Source organism: Opisthocomus hoazin, chromosome 5 (assembly GCF_030867145.1).
Source record: "Opisthocomus hoazin isolate bOpiHoa1 chromosome 5, bOpiHoa1.hap1, whole genome shotgun sequence".
NCBI lineage: Eukaryota > Metazoa > Chordata > Aves > Opisthocomiformes > Opisthocomidae > Opisthocomus > Opisthocomus hoazin.
Window position 1 is genome coordinate 30,025,930 of NC_134418.1, and position 21,984 is coordinate 30,047,913.

Sequence of the window (21,984 nt, forward strand, 5' to 3'; positions counted from 1 at the left end):
GATTGAGCTTATGCTATTTTTAAGACATTACTTTTCTGATTAACTTTATATTGGCATTCAGCGCACTGTGTCAGAACCCTGCATTTCTTCACTTCAATTAGGCTGTTGCCATCTCTGAGAAAAGTCCTCATTACAGAGCTGTTCCCTGTGGCTTTTAAAACATCTTTTCTAATTTAAAACCAAATCTGAAACTTAGCTTTCAAATACTAAACAAATCCCACAACAAGAATCCTCCTCCATAATATTCAGCTCAGAAACATGCTACCTGAACTACATTTTTTATACAACCATCTTCTTGAAATATTACTTCAAGTTCTCTTTCTCCAACAGCTTCTATTCTTGTCCAGAAGCCACTGGTTATTAGCTCCAAATGCCACTGATCCACGAACCTTCTCCTTTCCCTCACCAACAAAGATACTTTCTTTGGACATGAGTACGAAAGGTCCAGGTCTCTGCAGCATTTGGCTTACGAAGGTTCACTGAGTAAGAAAAATTAGTAAACAGCAGATTTATATAGAAGCAAAATCAAAGGTAAATAGGAGAGAGAGAGCTTTTCAGATCCTGAAATGCTGATGGCAAGCAGTAGAACCTCCTCCTTCCCTTTGAGAGCTACGAAAATGCAGCAGAGACCTCAACAAAGGGCATAAGGTTGAAAAATCTTTCTTCAACTGGAAGTTGCACTATTCCAAGCTTTCCACCAGCAAAGAAACTAAAGAAGGGGAAGCAAGACTTTGAAAAGGCAAAAATGAGATTCCTCTTCTTCCGTACTTGTGTGGCAGGACACTGTTCTCCTCTCTTAGTGACTGTTTCAGTTTAGCGTTTTCTTCCTGGATTTTGAGCTTCCCATCCTGTCAAAACGAAACATTTACCCATCAGTGGAACTATATGAAGACTTCAGTTTCACCCCTACCACACTGCAAACGGAGGCTTTACACTTCTATTCTGGGAATACTGATCTGCCGTTCCTTGGCACAGAGGCGTATCGGAACATGTGAAAGCATACAAACACCAGCCCACCCGAGGAGCTGCTCTACATGCTTTCCTTTCGCTGTCAACAAAAAGCTGACTTCACAATTTAGAGATGGACCATTAAACACGTCCAGTGACCTCCTTTTACTAGAAGGTACGAGAAACTTCACAGTCACCCTTTTTTATTTTAACAGCAGAGGGTGAGAAGGTAGATGGGCCAGACAGACTTTCTAAACACTGATCAGCGACACAAATCCTCTCAGCCAGAAGGGAAACAAATCCTCCCCTCCTCCCCAGCTAAGACCTGGGCCACAGCCCAAGCCATGTATCTATGCATCACCACAGTGAAACGCAGCTGTCGAAAACCCGCCTGCATGGTAAGTGCTGGCAGAATCACCCACGCATGCACTGCTCTCCAGTTGTGACTAAATCTCAGTGCAGCTCTTCAATTTCTGCAAATGCAAACTTCCACCGGATCAAGCACCACCTACAACTTCTGTGGCAAAGGAGAAGTCCATTCTGAAATGGCATTTTTGATGTTGGCCCATTCGTTCCTAGTGGGAGCACTCCACTCGTGCTACAGCGCTCGCCTACTGAGCGAAGGAGGATAACCGCATGCAGTAACCTGGTCTCAAACCCAGTGACAGGCTGTCAGCTAAGCAGCGAAGACAAGCAGCTCTTCTGCCTTCCAGAGAGCTAACCAACTTTTGCTTTAAAAATCAGACTACCCAGCTGAGGGTTTGCGGGTTTCTTGTGCTCATTTTTACTGGCCAACTGTATCGCACTTAGTTCGTGATTCCTTCTACTGAATTATAGCTGTTCTGCGACAGCAAATGTGACTTTTTGATGAATGACTCATGACATGTAAATAACCTCACTGAAATTATGTGTAATATTGGTTTAAAAAAAAGAAAAAACCGAACCATTCAAGCAGCCCAGGCGAGCCCAGTGAAGGCAACTCTTACGTGCAGCAGCACAGATGAGAATGGCAGAAACAACCTCTATTACTTCATAGTTCTCATAGTTACAAGTTTTGTTCTCCAAAACAACTGTTTTACTGTCAATTCCCAGCAAAAGAGCCTGTTTCGTTTTACAGAAAAAGCTGCAGAGCAGATTTTCACTTTCAAAGGCAAATTTACTGCTAAAAAGGGAGTTTCACTTGGGGACTATAAGCTGTACTCTCAAGATGAACACTGCGCTTTGCTTTAAAAAACACTGAATTCACTAATGTGCAGCACTAAAAGAACATTGAAAGCGATCTGTGATTCCCTCAAGAGATAATTTTGTCTTCCAAGCTTTACTATTTACCTCTTCCAGGAGAATTTCCCTTATTACAATGCAAAAAATAAAAATTAGCAAGTTTGCTTTTCCTAAGATGTAATGTGTACAGCATCTCTCCTGCTGCATTACAATCATGTTTTTTAAATTAGTGAAGGAAAACCAGTCACTGTCAAGATTTTGAGAGGTTCCCAGCTTAGAAGGGGAAACCAGTGTTCTGCAATGAAGTGTAATGCTTGTAATATTATTGTGAGGCTCAACGCAAACTGCCTGTTTAGCGGGTGTAAAAAATGTTCCAAAGCTCATTCTGTTGTGGCACATTAACAATACATATTTATTGCCTAATAAAGCTCAGCAAAAGTAAATGAGCAAAATGAAACCATACTTCAAACACAAGCCAAGAATAAAAGTCATATTACCTGTCTCAGCCAATTCTTTGCACCTTTTTTGTTTTCTTGGCTGCGCTGGTGACTGTGTGACCATCTGTCTCTTTCCCGCTTCAGTTCCAGTTCAAGGTGGCTCCTAGAATATCGAGGTGGAATTGTGAATAAAGGCTATGGTTTTGTAACATGAAATATCAAGAGCAAACGATCTATTTAACCCTTTCTTTACACTAAAGCAACCGAACCCCAACTGAAGAGCTGAAAACTGCCTCTGAATAAAAAGTTGTCTTGCAGTGTTTTAAGCTGTAACATGTCAGGATGGAGTTCTTCATTTAATTACAGCACAGTTTCACGGGGAAATAAACCTGTTGGCTAAGTCTGCAAGTCCCTTAAAAAATAGTTGTTCATCTGTTACAGAACTGTTGATCAGTGCCCTGTTCAAAAGGACAGCCTTCAGCACACCAGCTGCTGCAGGACAGGCTCTGAAACCAAAGCCACCATCCTTGACCACTTCCCAAAGCCACCCACATCGGATGGATGGACTGTTTCTCCCTAAGAGTTGTGCCAGTCCTTCTGACACCGCACCTGAAAGTGGGGCTTGGTCCTCGTGGAGCAACCAAGTGCTCCTCACCAGGAGTGCTCTGCAGCCTGCTCTGCTACTGACCATGGTTGAGCAACAGCGTATGATGGGCTTGAATAGGAGAGGCGAGCCCGGTGGGTGGCAAACAGGATGTGTATGCTGCTTCACGGACCGCAAGCCACTCCCTGGCTTAGCCTAACCTGTAACGAAGGGATGAGGCACGCTCCTTCAAGACTGCCAAGCAGTCTGGCCACTGATCTGCACTGGTCCTGCAGCCGAGGCTTTGTGTCAGTCCCGCGCGGCACGTGCTGCAGGGCGTCGAGCCGCAGGGAACAGGCACGGCTGAGCGCAGCACATTCATATTCAGGAGGACATCTCATCAGCGGGTCAAGGACAGATGAAGAAGCACATCCTGATGCAGCCCCAAGCGGGCTGAAGAGACGAGCGATTTTAAATCTAGCTGTGGATCGCAGAGCCTTTGCTCTGGGGCACCAGAAAGCTCAATGCGTCCACGACTGCAGCCTGCCTGCACGCAACAGCGACACAGCTCTTGGAGCACATGGACCATCAGGGACTGAAGCACCAGAAACCCTGTTTTCTGAAATCACTACAAGTAAAATACGGTAGCTGCAATAGGAAACGACCCCTGCACCAAAATCAAAGCCTAGAAACTGAATATCTGCTGGTAAAAGCAGTGGCAAGACTTGTACTATAAAACATTCATAGCCCTCATTGCTATTAAAGCCAACATTATCCATTATTACCCTCTGTAGCCTCCAAACCGCTCCAACAGTTTAAATAATTCGTTATGACTACAGCCTCATTAATTACATAGCTTAACTGAAATGAGTAAAGGTGGTGGAGATTTAGATGCAGAAATGAATCCTCACTCACATGAACATTTAAAAACAAACCAACCAAGGGAATTCCTGTTCATAACTTGGATTTAAAAACATTACCACCACAAACACAAAAAGCCCCGTTTCCTCTTAAAGGAACGTAATTCCAGCGAGACTCCCCACCAACCACGGCAGCACCATCCAATAGCTCACTGCTTTGGAAACTCAGTTAAATAAAGCAGTACAGCCTCATGGTAAAGGAGGCTCCATCACTTTCATGCTGTCATCTTGATTTAGCTTGAGCGAGGAAGGAATCAGGAAAAGTCCAAATGATGCAAAACCAGACCAATTTGCAAATGTCCTCCCCAGGTATCCACACTAAGCTGAACTGACTCAGTGTAAGGTGCATATGCAGAGGAGATGCGTTCCCCATTTATACCCGAGAACACTGCTAAGCTCACCCATGCCCACCCAGGACCTCGTAGGAATTTCTGATAAAAGCCATTTGCTGCTTTGTGCTCTGCAACTTTTTGAAAAGGGAAACAAAAAGCTGTGCCAGGAGAGAAGGAAGGGACAAAAAAAAAAAAGCATCCAGCAATGCTTCCACACAATTCATTCCAGTGACCTTGCACCAAACCAAAGATGCATCATGGCTGCAGAAAGAGAGATGTTCTTCTATTTTAAGATACGAGGATTTCTCTGTTTTCTTGATACTGGTAAACTGATGACACTGCAGTGGAAAACAAGATAGCTCTCACCAAGTTCTTTACATTTGGCTTCCAATTTTCTGGTTGCCTTCCAGCAAAACTGATACCAGTTTCAGCTGGGGGAAAAAAAAAAAAAAAAAAGGCACCAAAAAACCAGAGCACTGTTTGTCAGACTGACAATCAGGACCAACAACCCTTGCTCCAAACTCTTCAGTGTTAGCTCCAGGCAAAGACTTAGCTGCTACATCCCTGCCGATGAGCAGCACATTGTTTGCTTCTACTGTTAGCTTTAGATTCCAAATTATGCTATTACAGTGGGAAGTCTGAAGCAACGCTAGACAACTCGAGAGGTCCATGTTGCTATTGGAGACCTAACTGCACTTCGAAGCGCCCATCCAGCTAACTCTCATTCCCTAGAGCAGGCTAACCTGCACCGCAACCTCAGGGCTGGCTGAGGATCTACCAAGCATCCCAAACAGGTTTCACATCTTGTGGTGATCTCTGCCCTGCATCTCTAGTGCTGTAGGTTTTCAAAAGAGATGGTTATCAGCAGATGCCCAACTAATCTAACTGCAGCGCAGAAAGCCCCCATGGACATTTCTGTGTTCAGAAAAATATCCTGACATTTCATGTCCACCCAAGAGATGTTCTACAGCCTGCTTCTGATACTCCACCACCACACCAGATTTGTACTTTTGCTGGTGGTTTCTGCTGGCCACGTAGCTCTTCTGCACTTTCTTCCAATCCGATTTTTCAAGTTGTAATTAAAGACAGGCACATTAAAAGATTTGCCATCTCGCAAAGCATTTCACCTCCCCAGAGTTAACGCCTGCCTGGCATCTAATATGCTGCTTGCCTCTCTCCACCTCCAACCCCTACTTCCTTCAGCAATCACCCTGCCTTCTTTCTGCTAGACACAGTAAGAACAGCCCAGAAAATAGATTAGAAAAGGGTCTCTTCACCGCTGCCTGGAGAGCTCTTCCACTTCTAGCTGGAGGCTGTTGATTTTGTCCCCGAACTCCTGCTTGAAGAGACGGTTGTCCTGCTGGGCCAACTGACGGTCCTTCTCTGCCTGTCGCAATCTGGATTTGAGCCACATGAACTTGTGATAAAAAACAAAAGCCATGGTGGGGAGGAAAACCGAGTTTAACCAACAAATAAAAAACCCAGTGAAAAGGTAAAGCCAAAAAAAGGAATGGTAAAAACAATGGAAAGGAGGAAAATATTTTAAAGAAAAGCAAGATGTAGGTGAACCAGGCAGAAGCTCGGATTTTCAATAGTTTTTATTCTATTACTACAGTTTACAGCCATTAGATGAAAAACATAAAACATCACTTTTATCCAGATTCAAAGCAAACCTCAAGTACACAGAATTTTGAGTCAAATTTGATTTTAATGTACGTTACATTTCAGCTTTGCACATGTAACTGGAACTTGCAACATAGGTTAGCTACTATATTGAGAATTAGTGCATTTTCCTGGTCTCTTCCATGGATTGACACATTGGCTCAAGCGCCCAGGCATTAGTACGCCAAAGCATTTCCACCTCGGGCCTGACATCAGAAATGCCCAGATCCTTAATTCTGTCTTATTTTAGTGTTACTGTGACAGCAAACAAAACCAGCCCAACTCCCTATTTCTACAGAAGAAATCTGGGGAGGGGCAGGGGTGTTAATTGTTCTAGCTGGCTATTTGGATACCTTGACGAAAGCTTCCACTTTTTAGTTACTATTTTATTTTTCTCCAGGTAGTTGAGTTTCTAGTAACAGGTTACTGAAGGTTAACTTTATACTTTCAAGCGTGCGACTTCGACATTGTGTAGAGACTTAAAACGTGTCTCCAAGTCTGCTTGTGTGCGGGAGTCCATTAAACGAGCTAAGCAGTGGCACACGCTGGCGTACAGGGGGACTAGGCTGAGCCTCACAGATTTTTAAACGTACCTAGTGAGAATCAATTTCCCCAGTTGCGTTTCAGTCACATTTGTCACCCACTGCCCCAAGGAGCACTATCCCACAGGACAAAGGGAGAACTGGCACCAAAGAATTTTTACAGGCATCTCACCAGAGCAAAACCGCCCTTGTTCAACACAGAAAACCCCCACATGTGATCTTCTTGAAAGAAAGAAAACATCTCTAGGAGCACGTATAACCTAAAGCCTGTGACAGGCCAGCACGGTGAGCTTCTGCGGCCGCAGGGAAAGGATATTAGTTTATTATAGTCCAAGTTACAGTTACTTAGAAGTTTTGCACTGGGGTGTGAAATTCGCACATTTTTTCCCTGTTCAGAGCCTTTTCCAAGCTTCAGCTGTTCTTTCGTTAGCAAATTCCATTTGTATTGAACAACAGAAATCCAGAAGCAAATGAAAGAAGTGTAATAGTAAAAGGCAACTCTTCCTTTTAAACCACTAACTACTCAGACAAGGAATGGCGAAGTACCAAATTACCATTTCCACTCCCCACCACTGCACATTTTGTTACTTTTTGTTTGTTTGTTTGTTTTTGTTTCTTTTAAACACAAGAGTACAAAGATCAGATTATTTTTTGTAAAACGTGTAACTTCCCTTTCTAGCAAGAGGAGAGACCCACCAAAACACCTCTCCTCAGCTTCCTTCAGTCGGAAAGAACCGCAACACATATCTAGCGGGATTCATGGCAGAGGTAGAAGGCAATGCAAAGATAAGGAGGTTTCCACTGAACTTACCACTCTATCATGTTACTCTAAGACACCTAGCCACTAATTCTGGACACATGAAGTTTAAAGGAATAAGGATAAGTCCCCACTCCCCCACCAAGTCACTAAGGCAAAATTGTTGCAAGCAGTCTCGGTTACAAGAGGGCTGGTCTTCAGAGCGACGAGCTATCGAGTCGCGCCCGTTTGTCTTGGACTTGGGGCTGAACCCACAGAACAGAAGTGAACGGGTAACGGCTTGGGGGACGCACACAACTACTTTCAACAACTTCCAGGGATGCATTTTTTTGTCTACTTCACAAAAAGGGTAACACAGAAAACTAGTTGACTTTCCAGAGCTGGCCAATCTGATACTGGCTTGACCAACGCACCTACTATCCATAAACGCTGAAGACTTGTGCTGCTGTATACGGTATGCATCACCGGAATGTACAGAGCCACATATCTCCCGTTCCTTATGCTTTTCTGGTGTGTTTATTGGCCAACTCATTGGTACTTTAACACAGTTTAAATGGAAAAGAAAGGGATTTTTATACCCGATTCTAAATCTCTGAAGAAAAACTCACTGGTTTTAAAAATTCAGCAAATTCCAAATCAACTTTAGGTGACAATTAACATTTTAACAGTTGCTTTTAGCAATTCTCAAGTTCTCCCCTCATAAATGAGTTTTGATGTCAGAGCAGTGAGGTGACCAGACACAAAAATGTCTAATGATGTTTCTGGATCAGTTTGTTTGCTGCACTATTTAAGGTTTTTGCCTGTTTCACCAAATCCTTTTCACTGTATAAGTAAGCCAGAGCGAGGAGGATGAGAAAATGGAAAAACACGAACAGCAAGAGAAAAAGAGCAAATCAATTAGCTGAGTAGATATCACAAAACATTTTAAAATACACATTTTCTACAAACAAAATGACCTTTTCATAAAGAACCATTCACAATATAAACTCTATAATGAAAGCATTAACTCAGTGCAATGCCCTACTCTAATTAAGTCCCAGACAACACACGTTGCTGAGAGCTATGCTTTCCCCTGATTGTCTCAGAGCTAGCAGGACAGTCAAGACAATTCACAGAGACTGAAGTTCTGAACCTTTGGCTGAACCATCGCAAGGCCTGGCTTCAAAAACAAAACAAAAGGGAAAAAGGAGCACTTCTTCTCAAATCAACCTGACCTCGATGCCGAGACCCTCCTGATTTCATGAGGGTTAGTAACTTGAGAGCAACACAGCCATTAGGATGGAACTTACATCTACGGGCTACCTTTATCAACTTCTAGCGACAGCCGGGCTGCCTTCTCATCTTCCTCCATTTACTTTCATTTTTCAAGCTCATCTCCCTCAGAAAGTACATGGCTGTTCATAATGAGAATGGTTCCATTTGGGCTATTTTTTTAAAAAGTACCAGAGGGATCTGGAATAACCAAGCATCTCCAAGCCTGGGGTCAGCTGCATGCTTGGCCTTCCTGCTCCCACTCTAATACTGTCATTAACAGTCAAGCACTTCTCTAAGTTCATATTTGTATTTTTTATCAGTGTTATCAGAGATAGTAATTGACTAGTAATGACTGGATAACATACAAAAGTGCAGCTGATGTAGACAAACAAAGCTGCTCTGTTAATTACTGGTTTACTAGTAGATTCTTTCCTAATGGAAGCCCTTCTGAGCATGCAAAACACTTCTCCTAACAGCACCTCACAAAATGACAGCTCTCGCCATGTAGCTCTTTTGAGAGCACGCGAACTGTTGACTGGTCCAGTCAGGGTCAGTGGGACATTACCACTAGAACACACACATGATTTTATAATTGTAAAAGTTTCATTTTTTACCTTTGTTCAAGCTGTTTGATGGTGGCAGCCATCTGATTTGTTTTTTCTTCCAAGCGGCTGTTTAATTCACTCTTCTGTTTCACTCCCATGTCGGAACTCTGGAAAAAGCAGCACCGCGTTTTTTTGTAAGTAGCACTAAAGCCAAAATAAGTCACGATAAATCATGTGGCGCATGAAACGAAATGGCCAGAAGCCAAAGAGGCAGGAGAAGGCGCTCAAAAAGCAAATGCCAGGTCAATATGACAAGGACAAACATCTTGCAATACAGGTGTAGGCTACATCTGGACCCCACAAAAGGACGATACCATGATCAATGAAGCTTCCTGTATAATACATATTAATGCAGTACCTGTTAATATCATTTGACTGTTTTGCACAGAATGATTGGCTCAAGGAGAGCAGAAGCAACTCTTTCCCATTCTAAAGTTTATTTTCGGATTTCTCTCTGAGCATTTTGTGTTGTTATTTAAGAGTTTGCTTTTGTCATCACACAGTAATGTATGTAATCACAACATATACCTTCAAATACGAGATTGCACTGGAACAGAAGCTACCATGGCTCATTTTTTATACCACAAAAACACGGTTCCCCAGTCACACATACACATTTCCAGATCATCATGAGTCTTTCTTCAGAAGAAACTGCATTTTCCTTTAACCTCCACCACATTCAATTGTTCAAGTGCTACAGCTTTCTTGCAGCAAGACAGAAGTATGCCATACAGCCTGTAACCCTTCCACACCTAGAACCTTTTAAACAGAGAGGGGAAAAAAAAAAACCAAGAGCTATCACTCTTATCTGGAATTCACTGCATTGGATTTAGTTATTTCCCTACCTGCAGCTTGAAAGACAGCTCATGCTTTAGGGCCCTGAGATCATCCAGTTGCTGTCTGAGTGCCACCAGCGCATCTTGCTTCTCGCAAACATCTTTCTCCAGCATCTTCATGGCTATCTCCATCTCCTGTCGCATCCCAATCTGTGCCTCCAGCTCTTTCTCCACATCCTGGAACACATGGGTCAGTCAGCATCACCAGCCAGCTTTCCTCACCGTCCGCGAGATAACCACCCTTAACCGGTGCTCCTGCCAAGGCACTCACTACCTACGAAGCATGCTGCACTGCCACAGCGTTACAGTTACAGATCTGACCCATCAAAGACATTTAAGGACAACAAATTCACATTTTCAGTCCAATATTCAAGCAATGTAAAAAGCATTATCAGCAAAGAATCAGAAAGCACTATATGGGCCCATCTTCCTGATGGAGGGGACTAGTGAAAAACTGGCAGACTTTCCTAAAAAGTTCTGGCTCAGGCATTTTTCTCCCTGCCAGCTGAATGCACTATATTGAATAACAGTTCAGATAGATAGTGGCAATATCCTTCTCTGTGTGGGGGCTATGTCAGATCTAGAAATGCAACTGCAGTGCTTGTTTTGAGAAACAGACCTCAAATTGATCAAGAGAGCCACAAAATTAACATCGCTTGTGACCAGACTCTCTCAGATCGGGCTGAAGCAGGCAGGCAAGAATGAAAAAAATCTCCATGCCAAACATTTTCAGAAGTGACTGTCTGACATGGAGCTATTATGTGAAAAAGTCATTTGTAGTGAGCTCCAAGCTCTCATAGTCCTTACCAGCCGCAGCTGAGTCTCCTCCTTTAACTGTTTTCGTGCCTCAGTCAGTGCATGCCCATCAGCAGTTCTGTCTTTAGTTACCTAAGTTAATGAAGACACCCAATTAACTTGTCATTATATACTACCAACCCTCACCTTTGCTGATTATTTGCTTTTCTCACCATTTCAAAAACAAATTCTGCAACCATCAGAACAAGAGCTTCGTTCTGTTACCACAGCATCCAGCTTCCGTGTGAAATGACTCTATTTCTGTTTCCCCAAGTGCTCCATGCGCTTCAATGGATATGAATTAAGTGGACAGACTGTCTGTTTTCAGAACTTCCACCACATACTAAGTATGGTTACAAAACCTCAGAAGAAGATCTTACGCATTTTTAAACTAAAACCAGATTCTGCCATGGTTACTAGCACTTTCAATAAATCAGCAAAAAAATATTATAGATCCTGCCCCTTGATTTCCAAAAAGGGGGGTATTTCAGGCCAAAAAAGCAGAACTCCTACATCCAGATTTTTATGCAACCCCCTCAGTAAATCATCCTTCCTCCTGTCCCTGCTGACACCTCCGCTCAGCAAGCCAGAAACATGCTGCGTTAGCCCTCGGCGCTCTGCACACTCACAGTTTAATCAGCTACAGCCAGGCAGGATTTACTGTGGCCAGGGTCCATCTGTTACCCTCTGCGGAGGACCCACCTGGAGTCATGCTTCTCTACTGCGGTTTTTGTGCGAGATACATAAGGAAATAAAGCGTCTTCCAAACACAGACTTCTCAGTCGAATTTGGGCTGGGACCGCCCAAAAGGTTCAGTAATCATGCACGCACACCAACCTTACGATTGGTCTCTAAGATGTAAGAGCTTTCCTCTTTAACCCGTTCCATCTCTTCCTGCAGTGTAATAATCCTGTTGTTTGCAACTGCAAGCTGTGAACAAAACAGAACAACAGTAACATATATAAAAAAAAAGCTGACCATTTTTTTCCCTTTCTAGACACATTTTCTGTACTCTTTTTTTTACAGTCAAAGTGAGAAAATATTTGGAGTGGCAAAAGACAACTCGGCCTCTACCGAGAAAGACTACCTGAAAAAGCATCGATTAGTGCCAGTGTGATGGATTTCCAGTATTGCCTAAACAGAGACTTCCCAAACTATTTCGGTTCCTGTCTTTCAGTAAACTTCTTGACTTCTTCAGGTCTCTACCTGCTAGACTTGGTGTAACATGTGGTTAGTGCAACTCAACAGAAATCCTCACTCCATTCCACTTCCCTTGCCAAAGATAAGAAATGTGAGCATGTGGCAGCTAAGTTTTGTTGATTTCTAGCAACTGAATTATGTTACCAGAGACAAAATACTTGCATGGCTTTGCTAAAGCTTCAGTAATTTGGGTACACTCCTACGTAGGGCATCTGAGAATGTGAGATTCTCAAGCATTTGGGCAGGAGAAGCACGATGAGAACCTCATCAGAGGAGGAAGATTTGGCTGGAAACGGAGCATCAGTAGCACGCACCACCCTTATGAGACTGAACATCTGCCTCAGAAGAATTCCTAATGAAGACATCACCGCTGACCCATAGATTACTTTGAACGTGTGGTCAAAAGTCAAAATAACTTCAGCAAACTCCCTCTGGCTTTGTAAATCATTAGCTATGTAAGCCTTGCACACAAGAAAAGCTCAGTGACATTCCAAGAGATCAGCAACGTTATTAAGTGACAAACCCAAACAGAAATTGCCCTGACAAAAGTGCGAGTCTTTGGTACAGCTAGAGCCAAATACACAAACTGATGTGATGTGTGACACAGTTCATTAACTACACCCTGCAAATAGCCCTGCCTGGCACAGCGTGTTCCAGTGTCACTGAAATTGTTACTTTGAACTGCATGCAGACTTCACTAAGATACAAGCAAGTAAATATTAAAAATCAAGAAATACTTCAGTCTACATTGCAATTAATCTCATGGGTACCTTGCCTAATGGGCATAACACTCCTACTCAATCAAAACCCACTTATTATAGCAGCACTGAGAAAGGGAGCCTGTACTGCAGACCACCTTTCTAAAATTAAAAAAATATTTTAGTTGTAAAATAATTTCTTGCTCCTTAATTGCAAGAGTGGGTACACTAATTTCTATCGCTAAAGCTTGCCATCACTTGGAACACATCCATTAGAGTACATGTTCAACAATCAGACACATAGACTTCCTTTAACGAGGGTGAACAAGCAAAAAAGAATTTCTATTTCATATCTGTACTGCAAGAGCACTGAGACATCCCAATCAAAATTATTCTGCTGAGCAAAGTGACATGAGGACAAAGGTACTGTAAAACTGTTGGGATGAGTTCTACTATCGCCCATTCATCAGGGAACTGAACCCAAAAGATTTTATTACATTTATCCCATTATTAATGAACTGCAAGACCAGTTTTAAAACACAGGTTATGCCTACGATGTATGTACCAACTGTTTTTCATGCTCAGACTGAACAATGTTTTATCTATAACTTTTTATTTGTTTCTTGCAAATTGTGACAGGCTAGAGAAGAAGTTATTGAAACATGTCAGTTACTATCTTTACACTGTAGTAAACTTCTGCACCTGTCAAAATAAACAGGCATTAAAAAAATTTTTTTGCCATGTCTGGGCATCTCATAACCTGTATCAACTGTATGGCATTTGAAACCACACCCACTGTACAATTTATTCTCAGACTTTTCCCAAAGATCAGAAAGCACTCAAAGACTTCAGAGGGATAAAGTGTATTCAACAGATTTTGGTTTTTAACACAAACATTTGGTTGTTTTTCCACCTCATGCTTAGCAGCAGCAGTCAGAGCAATCCCTTGGCAGGTCAGTTATTCCAGTTCCATCGTTAGACACTCCTCATTATGTACACCAGAAATCTGAGAATAACTCCTCCCTTTGTCCTTTTAATCCCCGATTCCAAAAGGCCAAAACATCAGATGATTTCCTATTACACTCACCTCCTCGGTCAGTTTAGTGTTGGATTTTTCTAAGGCATCCACCTTGGCCTGTAGGTTGTTTACCGTAGCACTGTTGAAAAGAAAAAACCCCTACAGTAATTCCTTCTTTTTTTAAAACCCCATTTTCTATTTTGTTATCCTATGTAATAAAGAATAAATAAATCATGTGTTACCTTAAATGTCTATTGAGTTCTTCTACATAGTTCTTCTGGTCCAAAATAGCAGTTATCTGACCATCTCTGGAAAAAAGAACTACCATTCAGCTCAAGCATTTGGATTCAAAGAACTAAGAGATGCCATTAAAGGCCTAAGGCGAAGTGTGGTGAAACAGCCTACGTAGCCACCACCAATACCCTTGGTCTCAATGAGTCTATGTGATATGAAATAGCAAAGCCGACTTGCAGTCTATGCCTTAATAATCAGTCACTGTCCCCTTCTCAGAAGCGCCAACTACTACATTCACCTGGATGACAGTCAGGCATTTTGTGACACACAAAACCAGAATCATTAAGGCAGACACCATTTCAAAGAGTACAGCAGTATTTAAAAGAAAAAAACGGGTCTGCAATATATTCATGTTGGGCAAGAGTCATTGCACCAAAATCCCACTCAAGGAAAACTGTCAACAAATGCATGTTTTGCATGCACTTCCAGCAGGAAATCTTAACTAAAGAATGTTCTAAAAATGAAAATACAGATAAAATAAATGCAACCAAATGACCTGATCCTGAGGGATAATGATTAAAGATATACCTTAATTCAAACTAGCAGGACTTCCTTAGATGGAAGAAGTAGTCTTGAAGACCCTCAGAAAACCACCCCACCTGATCAGTATGTCAGTGTACCTCCACTGTAGTTTTCAACCACTTGCTCTGAAAGTTGTGCCACCATACACCAATGGAGCTGTGCAAGTCCTTCAGGCTATTTTTACAGCTATGATCTTTTCCAATTAGAGAAATTATTTTTTTTAAGAATGTTATGGTGCCACAAATCAACTACTATCCTCCTAGCCATACAACTGGTGAAGGCTACTAAGCTGCTTATCGAACAGGCTTTAAAGAACGGCAAACCTAACTCAGCAGAGGATCACTTTTGAAGTATTTTAATCTTCAATTGCCAGTTAAGGAAGAACACAGAATTTCTGAGAGACTTTCCATTTCGCCTGCCCCCTCTCAATACTTCCAGTATCTTATTTATATATTATGCTTTATCATAGCAGAGTAATTCAGTCTAAGTAGCTTTTTAACTAAAAACATAACAGCTTGCAGGGCAAACTGGAATACTCGAATACAAGTTACCAAGAGATAAGAAGCAGGACAACTGTGCATATACCTACCCTTCACTGCCTTTCGTGCTGTTGCCATCTTTCAAATACATCGAGAAATCAATAACTCCAACCTAGAAAAAAATTTTGAATTTTACATTACATGCTTTTTCTAAGACTAAACACTGTCCGTAGCTGTGAAAGTTTAGAGTCATTCAGTTAAAACATCAGTACATGTTGTATTATAGCAAGGATTCATTACACCAGTAATCCATCAAAAATTAATGAAAATGCAGCGTATTTCAAGCAAAAATACATGAGGGCAAGCAGCAAGTTGGCAAGCAAGTCTTAGGACATAAGGACAAATCATTACCATCAACATATCTGTATATACATTGCTTATGCAAGCTGGAACATAGCGCGTACAGGCTCATTTTCTTTTGTTTAACAGCTATAAACATCTCATCACACAGAGCGAGGGAATTAGCAGTTCTAAGTCCTTCCCATTTTCGCCTCCTTTTTCATTTACTACATTTCACTCAAGTGACCCGCATGCAAACCATAGCAAAGCATAACAGCAAAGAGAAAACAAAAATCCTGAGTCTCCGATTTCAGCATCACCAGCTAACCGAAGACCACAATCATAGTAAGAATCTTATATTAGTCTTCTACTACCTACAGTAACAAACTTCTATCTCAGTTGATGAAAGTCCTCTACAATGGAAAATTCTGCCAATTTAAATGAGCAGAGAAAGACATTAACTGAATACCCAGTACCTGTGAGTCCAGGTCTTCTCCTTTCATGCAGAAGTTTGCATCGATGACATTCAAACCTACTAGGAGGCCAGCAATGATCGCACCTTCTTCTTCCATCATCAGTGCATTAGGCTCATAAAACTCACTGCAGGACGCACGGCAAGAGAAGACAAGTGTTGCATCTTTAGAAGTCAACTAAAATGATGTCAACTAGCATGGGATCCTTCCTACTTCATATGACAATATAACACAAGTTCAGCTTTAACAAAAACCCAGGCAGCTGCACAGAGTCCACACAGGAATGTACGCCTACGTACTATCAAAGTACTCCCGCTCTGACTGAACAAATCTCTCTTAGCGCAGTAAGTCTTTAGTGAGCAACAGCCCGGTAAGTAGGAGACGTGGTCCCTCAGCTGTTGAAAGGTGATGGAAAGTAAGCACGATTCTTGAGTAATGCTACAGCACACTGAAGATTTAAGACTGTGGCTTAATATCAGGATTTTTTAAGTAGCATACTTCTTCTACTCTATTCCATACTATTATTAACACAAGCCACTGCCACATTTTCCCGTGGACAATACTAAATTCTTCTTTCTAACTCTAAGTCAGCTACAGATTTACAAGGACAGCCAACAAAAACCTACTTGTTTGAGTAAAGAAATATCAACATATTTATTAAATCCTACTGGTTTACACAGGGATAGTAGTTGAAATCCATGGACTTTCAATTAAACTACAAAATAACTGCTCTTTTACGAGTGGGAAACAGAGATACAGAGAAGTGAAATACTTGTTCCAAGGCAGATGGTAATGAAATGACTATGTCAAAAATAAATCCAGGGCCAAGATTTTGCAGACAGAGAATGCTGTATCCCCTCTGTACAAATATTTTACCCAAATCATCTCTTTGGAAACACAGTTTGTTCTAATGAATATCAGAGACAAAGTGGAGAAACAAGAGCTTTTGAACTAAGAAAGAACGCTAAGCATTTTTAATCTCTCAAAGGAAGTTCTGCAATTCACAAATACCACCATTTCTCAAAAAAAATGCATGCATACTTTACCATTTAGGTGTAACAGATCGTAAAGATCTTGCAACAGAACAGAAGTGAACCTAGCCTAATCTGAGAGCGAGCTCATTGCTCACCTGAGAAGATCCTTTCTGTTAATCAAGGCTTTCATGTATTCTGAAAGTTTCTTCTGCATTAGAGCCAGGCGAAGCCAAGCTCTTCCTCTACCCACAGGTGTCCTACGAAGGCCAGGAACAAAACAGTTACAGACATACTGCAATGCACATGCACAAACAGCTTTAATAATGCTTTTCTATCTAAAGTTTCTGCATCTCAAAGACAGAGCTGGCACTGACGAAAACAGTGAAATACAAGGTATTTAAGTGCAAATAGTTACAGACAAGTTTATCTAAGCAATCACTGCTTCACTCATAACTAATTATGTATTTGTTGTTATACTAAAAATATTTCCCTGACTGGATGCTACTACACAGAGATCAGCTGTTTCAACACAATCACTTTCTAATTCAGCACCGGTTTTGCGTAAGGCAAGTCAGAAGAACACGCATAGTTCAGTTCAGGACAGACGCCCAAGCACCACTCCTTCAGACAGGTGTTTGGCTGGGCGAGAGTCCAAAAAGGCAAGAGAAAACACCAATTCAGTACTGTTCTCTTCAACTGCTTTGCTCATTAACGTACTCACAGGATGCAATGGGTTACAGTCACAGTCCTTCCCCCTCTGTTTCTCCTGGCAATCTGAAGCATGCAGCTTTAAAATACAATAACTGATATGCTGCATCACAGCTCTGGCTCATCCATGCTGGCCAGGAGCCAGGACCAGATGCTCCAAAGGAAAGTGTCAATCCCCCACGTTGAGCAGTATTCTGATTAGAAGGAAATTTCTTTTCCATCTCCACCAGTCAGTCAGCTGTCTTGTAGCAAACAGCACGCAGGACACTATTTTCTGACCTTAACTAATATAAGCAGCAACTGTCCACCAAAGTCCCCTTCATTACCCCCCATTCTTGACCTAACTAATACATGAAATGACATTTCTCAAGGGTTAGTATGAACACAAGGTTGAGGTTTAGAAACTTACTCTAAAACTGTTCTTTATTTCAATTTATTTAATGTTTCAATATTCTTTTACAACAGGAAAAGGTAAAAGGAGGAGGAGTCCTGCACAGATCTCCAGTCAAAGCACTTACCCACATGTACATCGCTAAATACTAATCCAAAAGAAACTGTTATTGAATCTATTCACCCCTTCTTTCAGCAAAGAAGATTTAATCCTTAGTCCTGCTACTCATATAAAAACTTCCTCACACTTTATTCTTCTATTCCTCAGGCTGAAAGCCTCTTACAGTTTCTTTTTAGCATGGAATAAGCAAATCTGAATGCAATGTCTGAAATTACTATAAAATTTTTAAAAGCAATATATGCTTAAAGTGGTTTTTCCCCTCCCCTCTTTAACAGTATCTAGTATCTTCTCCAACTTTGTGACTGAGCCTCCCTTTTACACAAACTTTACAAGTTTACCTGAATTTATTGAAAAGAAAAATTACCTCTATCAGCCTCAAAACTATTTAACCTGTAATCACCTTCCTTCCAGTTCCTTTCCTCTTCAGTCTGACTTCAGAAACAGTCAGTAAAGGCTGTTCCCATTCCTGAGATACAGCATCACTCATTTAGTGCTAGCAATAAATGCGCTGTTGTCCCCCTGCGCTTAACACAGAAAGAATATATCCTATCCTCTCCTTCTGCAGTCCCTTGATTAAGAACAGAAGAGAGTAATGATCCATTTTTATCAGCAGAAGGTGGCAGGTTAGAAGGTGGCAGCAGAAGGTTCCTGAAGGTTATGTTTCCCCTTCCTTCTCTTCTCCAAGATCCTTCTTACAATAAAAAAAAACCATATTATGTAATTATGCAGTAAAAGACTGTACTTACTTCAGCCCTGGGAGATCCTTAACACTTGCTGTGATTTCTGCAGCTTCAGGAACAAGTTTTTCTACTAGCTCTAGAGGTCCCCAAAATGACTTATTTTGTCCAAGAAAAGTCTTTTTGGCTAGAAAAGAAAGAGATATAAAACAAGCCTGTTAGGCCCGTGCTGACTAAACACATTCTCAAAAGTGGTCAGAAGTAAATGAACAGTAGACAAAAACTACCACAAATATTCTCCTGGGACTGCTTCTGGTCAAGTACAAAAGATGACTTTTTACGCCCAAGTGTGGCAATTACTGATATCATGCAAATAAGGAAACAGGAGCTTGAGAAGACAGATGCCAGAAAACATTCCATAGATCTCCAATGTGCCAAACCAACAACATCCGGTGCTAACCAGCAACTAGATTCACTAAGAGGTCAAAATTTCTACTAGGATGCTGTCACTGTCCCCACGTTACACTTGGTGTGTGCATGGTAATTTTCTCTCACTGACCATCACATTACAAGACAAAAGACCACACCTCTTTGAACCCAACCCTTCTCCATAGTTGCTAGGGGCTTCTCTGGGCATCCTCGCCTCCTTCAGAAAAGCTTTCTAGTCACCCCTATGTACTAAAGATGGAAATTAATTTTCTTTTCAATAGTTCTTCTCAATAGTGAGAAGACCTAGAACTCTGTTAACTTCAAGCTTATGACCAGCAGCAGGGCGCGGGCGAATGGATAAAAAAAGAAGCTGAAGAATATGAGCATTGCTCCCTTGCACAATGTTAATTCTAACCAGCACAGGAATCGCTTCTTCCACATGTAATGCTGAACACAACTGCTAAAGAAGCACCGCAGGATGTACGTATGGGTGCTGAGAGGACATTTAATATCCTTTGCTTTTCATCTCAAGTTACTATCACAAGGGCAAACTACAAAGTCTGGAACTTGGCAATTCTAGTGGTGACTCCATATTATACAGTTAAATATATGGTCTGCTTGCTATCTTAGAAAGCAGCTTACAAGACATCAGCTGCCCAAAGCCGAAAGGACCTCTGTGTCGTAGGTCCTCCTCCAGCAAGAGGACTGTTGCGTCCCTAAAGCATGAGAAAGTGCAGGAAAAAAAAAAAAAAGGGAGTCATGCGTTTGACGAGGAGCTAATTTTATCACTGATCACTTATACTCGAGTCATCTGAAAAGCTGTTTTAAAAATGGCAAGAACTGCAAACTTCTCACCTGCAGTGTTGTACTTTCAGTATATTTTTTTTCCCTTTCCTGTGGCTTGTCAAGTCAACTGTGATCACAGCAGTGACCCTGCTCAGCCTCTCGTTAGTCTACTGTAGATTACAAAACTAGATTTTTAAAACAAGATTGCTCTTTCTCGTTCCTACACTATGACAAACAGCCTGGAGGACTCCAAAGTTACCTTTCAAGCCATGTTTAAGGCAATGTTCCATCACAACGAAGAACTGCTGAAGAGGTGCGTAGTCAGAGTCCAGCGTCCTGCCCAGATTAAGCGCTGATTCAATCAACCCCTTGATACTCAGTTTCGCCATATTCATCAGGTTCATGCGTTCATTAGCCATGAGATAGTTAGGATCTATAAAGAAAAAATGAAGAAAAAAACCTGGTGAGTAACAAAAGCTATTTTTAATACAATAAGATACCCCTCTCTCTCTCTCTCTTTCTCCCTCATCTTTGAAGACGTTTTTAGGAGCAGTCACAGTTTCATGTGAGGCACTCTTCAGGCCTTTGGTTGAGAAAAATCAAAATTAACTAGCATTTTATGGCCAAAGCCACAATGACACAAGAATAGGTCATATATCACATTAAGGGTGTCTCAATACTTCAAATAACTACAAAAGCTTTAAATTTTCAAGGAAGAAAAGTCTGAAGACAGCTGTTAATATTGCGCTCTACATCTTGGCAACACATCAGTGAATGCCGTGGCCATCACTTGCTCCTACTCAAATCCCCAGCTACGCCCAGCAACTACAAAGCAGTAAGAATTCTCCATTTGCGATTTGTCCTTCCATCTAAAGATAACCATGAATCTGCTCACATTTAATCCATCCATGTGCCTCTTTTTCCAGTCTCACATCTTTCCTTCTCATGGGGTTTGGGTTTTTTTTAAAACTTGGATGTAACATGGAGCCAATTCCCACCTATCTCTCTCCATTTTATCAACATTACTGTTTTTTGCCACTGACAATAAGGAGCTGATCTTCATGTCTCCTCTGACAGCTCACTCTAAGTCTCCAATACACACAGATCTTTGAAGACTATATTCTTCCTCTACCATATTATTAATATTCAGACCTTTATACTTGGCAGTAGCAAAATCAAATAGACATCCATTTCACAAACTACCTGCTGCCTGCAGGCCTCCTGCTCCCTGACCTGTATAATGTGCCATTGCCAACATCTATGCTTTCACGGGGTGCCTCTCTTCCCAAACACCATCAGTGCATTTCCAACAGCTCAAGAAACAAACTCGTTTACAACAGTACTGTCCCATAACTAGAGTGAAATTCTCCTATGACCACAACAAATAAAGTACGATTAACCTTTAGGCCTGGAGTTACACAGTAATCAAGAGAAATTCTTGCTATGAAAACAACACTGCACAAGTTGCAAGTCTTCTGCTGGCATCTGTTGCACCTGTGATCTCAAACCCAATTTTTGAGCTAAAGTTCCTTGGCACAAGCAGTTTCATAAGCCTGTAAGGCACAGGTATTCCAGAATCATACAAGGGACCTTAAATATCATCTAGTTCCAACTCCCCCTGCCATCAGGAGGGACACCTTCCACCAGACCAGGTTGCTCAAAGCCTCATCCAGGTCTAAACAGCCACAAACACACGAACAAATCTACCACTTCTGTGAGTGAATTTAGTACACCTAACAGCAGAAACATGACCTGAGGACATCTAAGACTACATATTGAAGCACAGGGTACACATTTTATCTGCTGTACTGACAAAGTATGCTTGCATTTAGCAAGCAAGCAAGTATCAGAGACTGAAAACCTTCAATTAGAGCAAAAGGAGATGTATTTCATTAAAATGCAGGCAAGCATGTAGCTAAGTTTGATGAAAGCAGACATAAAAACATCTAGAAAACTAAGCTGTGGAAGAACGTCTGTTCCTGCT

General features: G+C 41.6%; 1 protein-coding gene across 9 annotated transcripts in view; it reads right to left on the reverse strand.

The window, feature by feature from the left end:
- RUFY3 (RUN and FYVE domain containing 3) overlaps positions 1 to 21,984 on the reverse strand; it is a 56,994-nt gene that overhangs the window by 5,752 nt on the left and 29,258 nt on the right. For 6 of the 9 annotated variants that reach the window (XM_075420788.1, XM_075420789.1, XM_075420793.1 and 3 more), the window contains 14 exons: positions 20,260 to 20,433; positions 18,855 to 18,972; positions 17,045 to 17,146; positions 15,919 to 16,042; positions 15,214 to 15,275; positions 14,051 to 14,116; positions 13,878 to 13,947; positions 11,730 to 11,822; positions 10,905 to 10,985; positions 10,107 to 10,274; positions 9,271 to 9,368; positions 5,719 to 5,838; positions 2,667 to 2,769; positions 769 to 848 (listed from right to left, as the gene is read on the reverse strand). In XM_075420788.1, the coding sequence (XP_075276903.1) occupies positions 769 to 848; positions 2,667 to 2,769; positions 5,719 to 5,838; positions 9,271 to 9,368; positions 10,107 to 10,274; positions 10,905 to 10,985; positions 11,730 to 11,822; positions 13,878 to 13,947; positions 14,051 to 14,116; positions 15,214 to 15,275; positions 15,919 to 16,042; positions 17,045 to 17,146; positions 18,855 to 18,972; positions 20,260 to 20,433 (1,459 nt within the window). Of the gene's footprint in view, positions 1 to 768; positions 849 to 2,666; positions 2,770 to 5,718; positions 5,859 to 6,024; positions 8,225 to 9,270; positions 9,369 to 10,106; positions 10,275 to 10,904; positions 10,986 to 11,729; positions 11,823 to 13,877; positions 13,948 to 14,050; positions 14,117 to 15,213; positions 15,276 to 15,918; positions 16,043 to 17,044; positions 17,147 to 18,854; positions 18,973 to 20,259; positions 20,434 to 21,984 lie in introns of those variants that run through there. The other 3 variants (XM_075420797.1, XM_075420796.1, XM_075420794.1) reach the window with 2 other exon arrangements.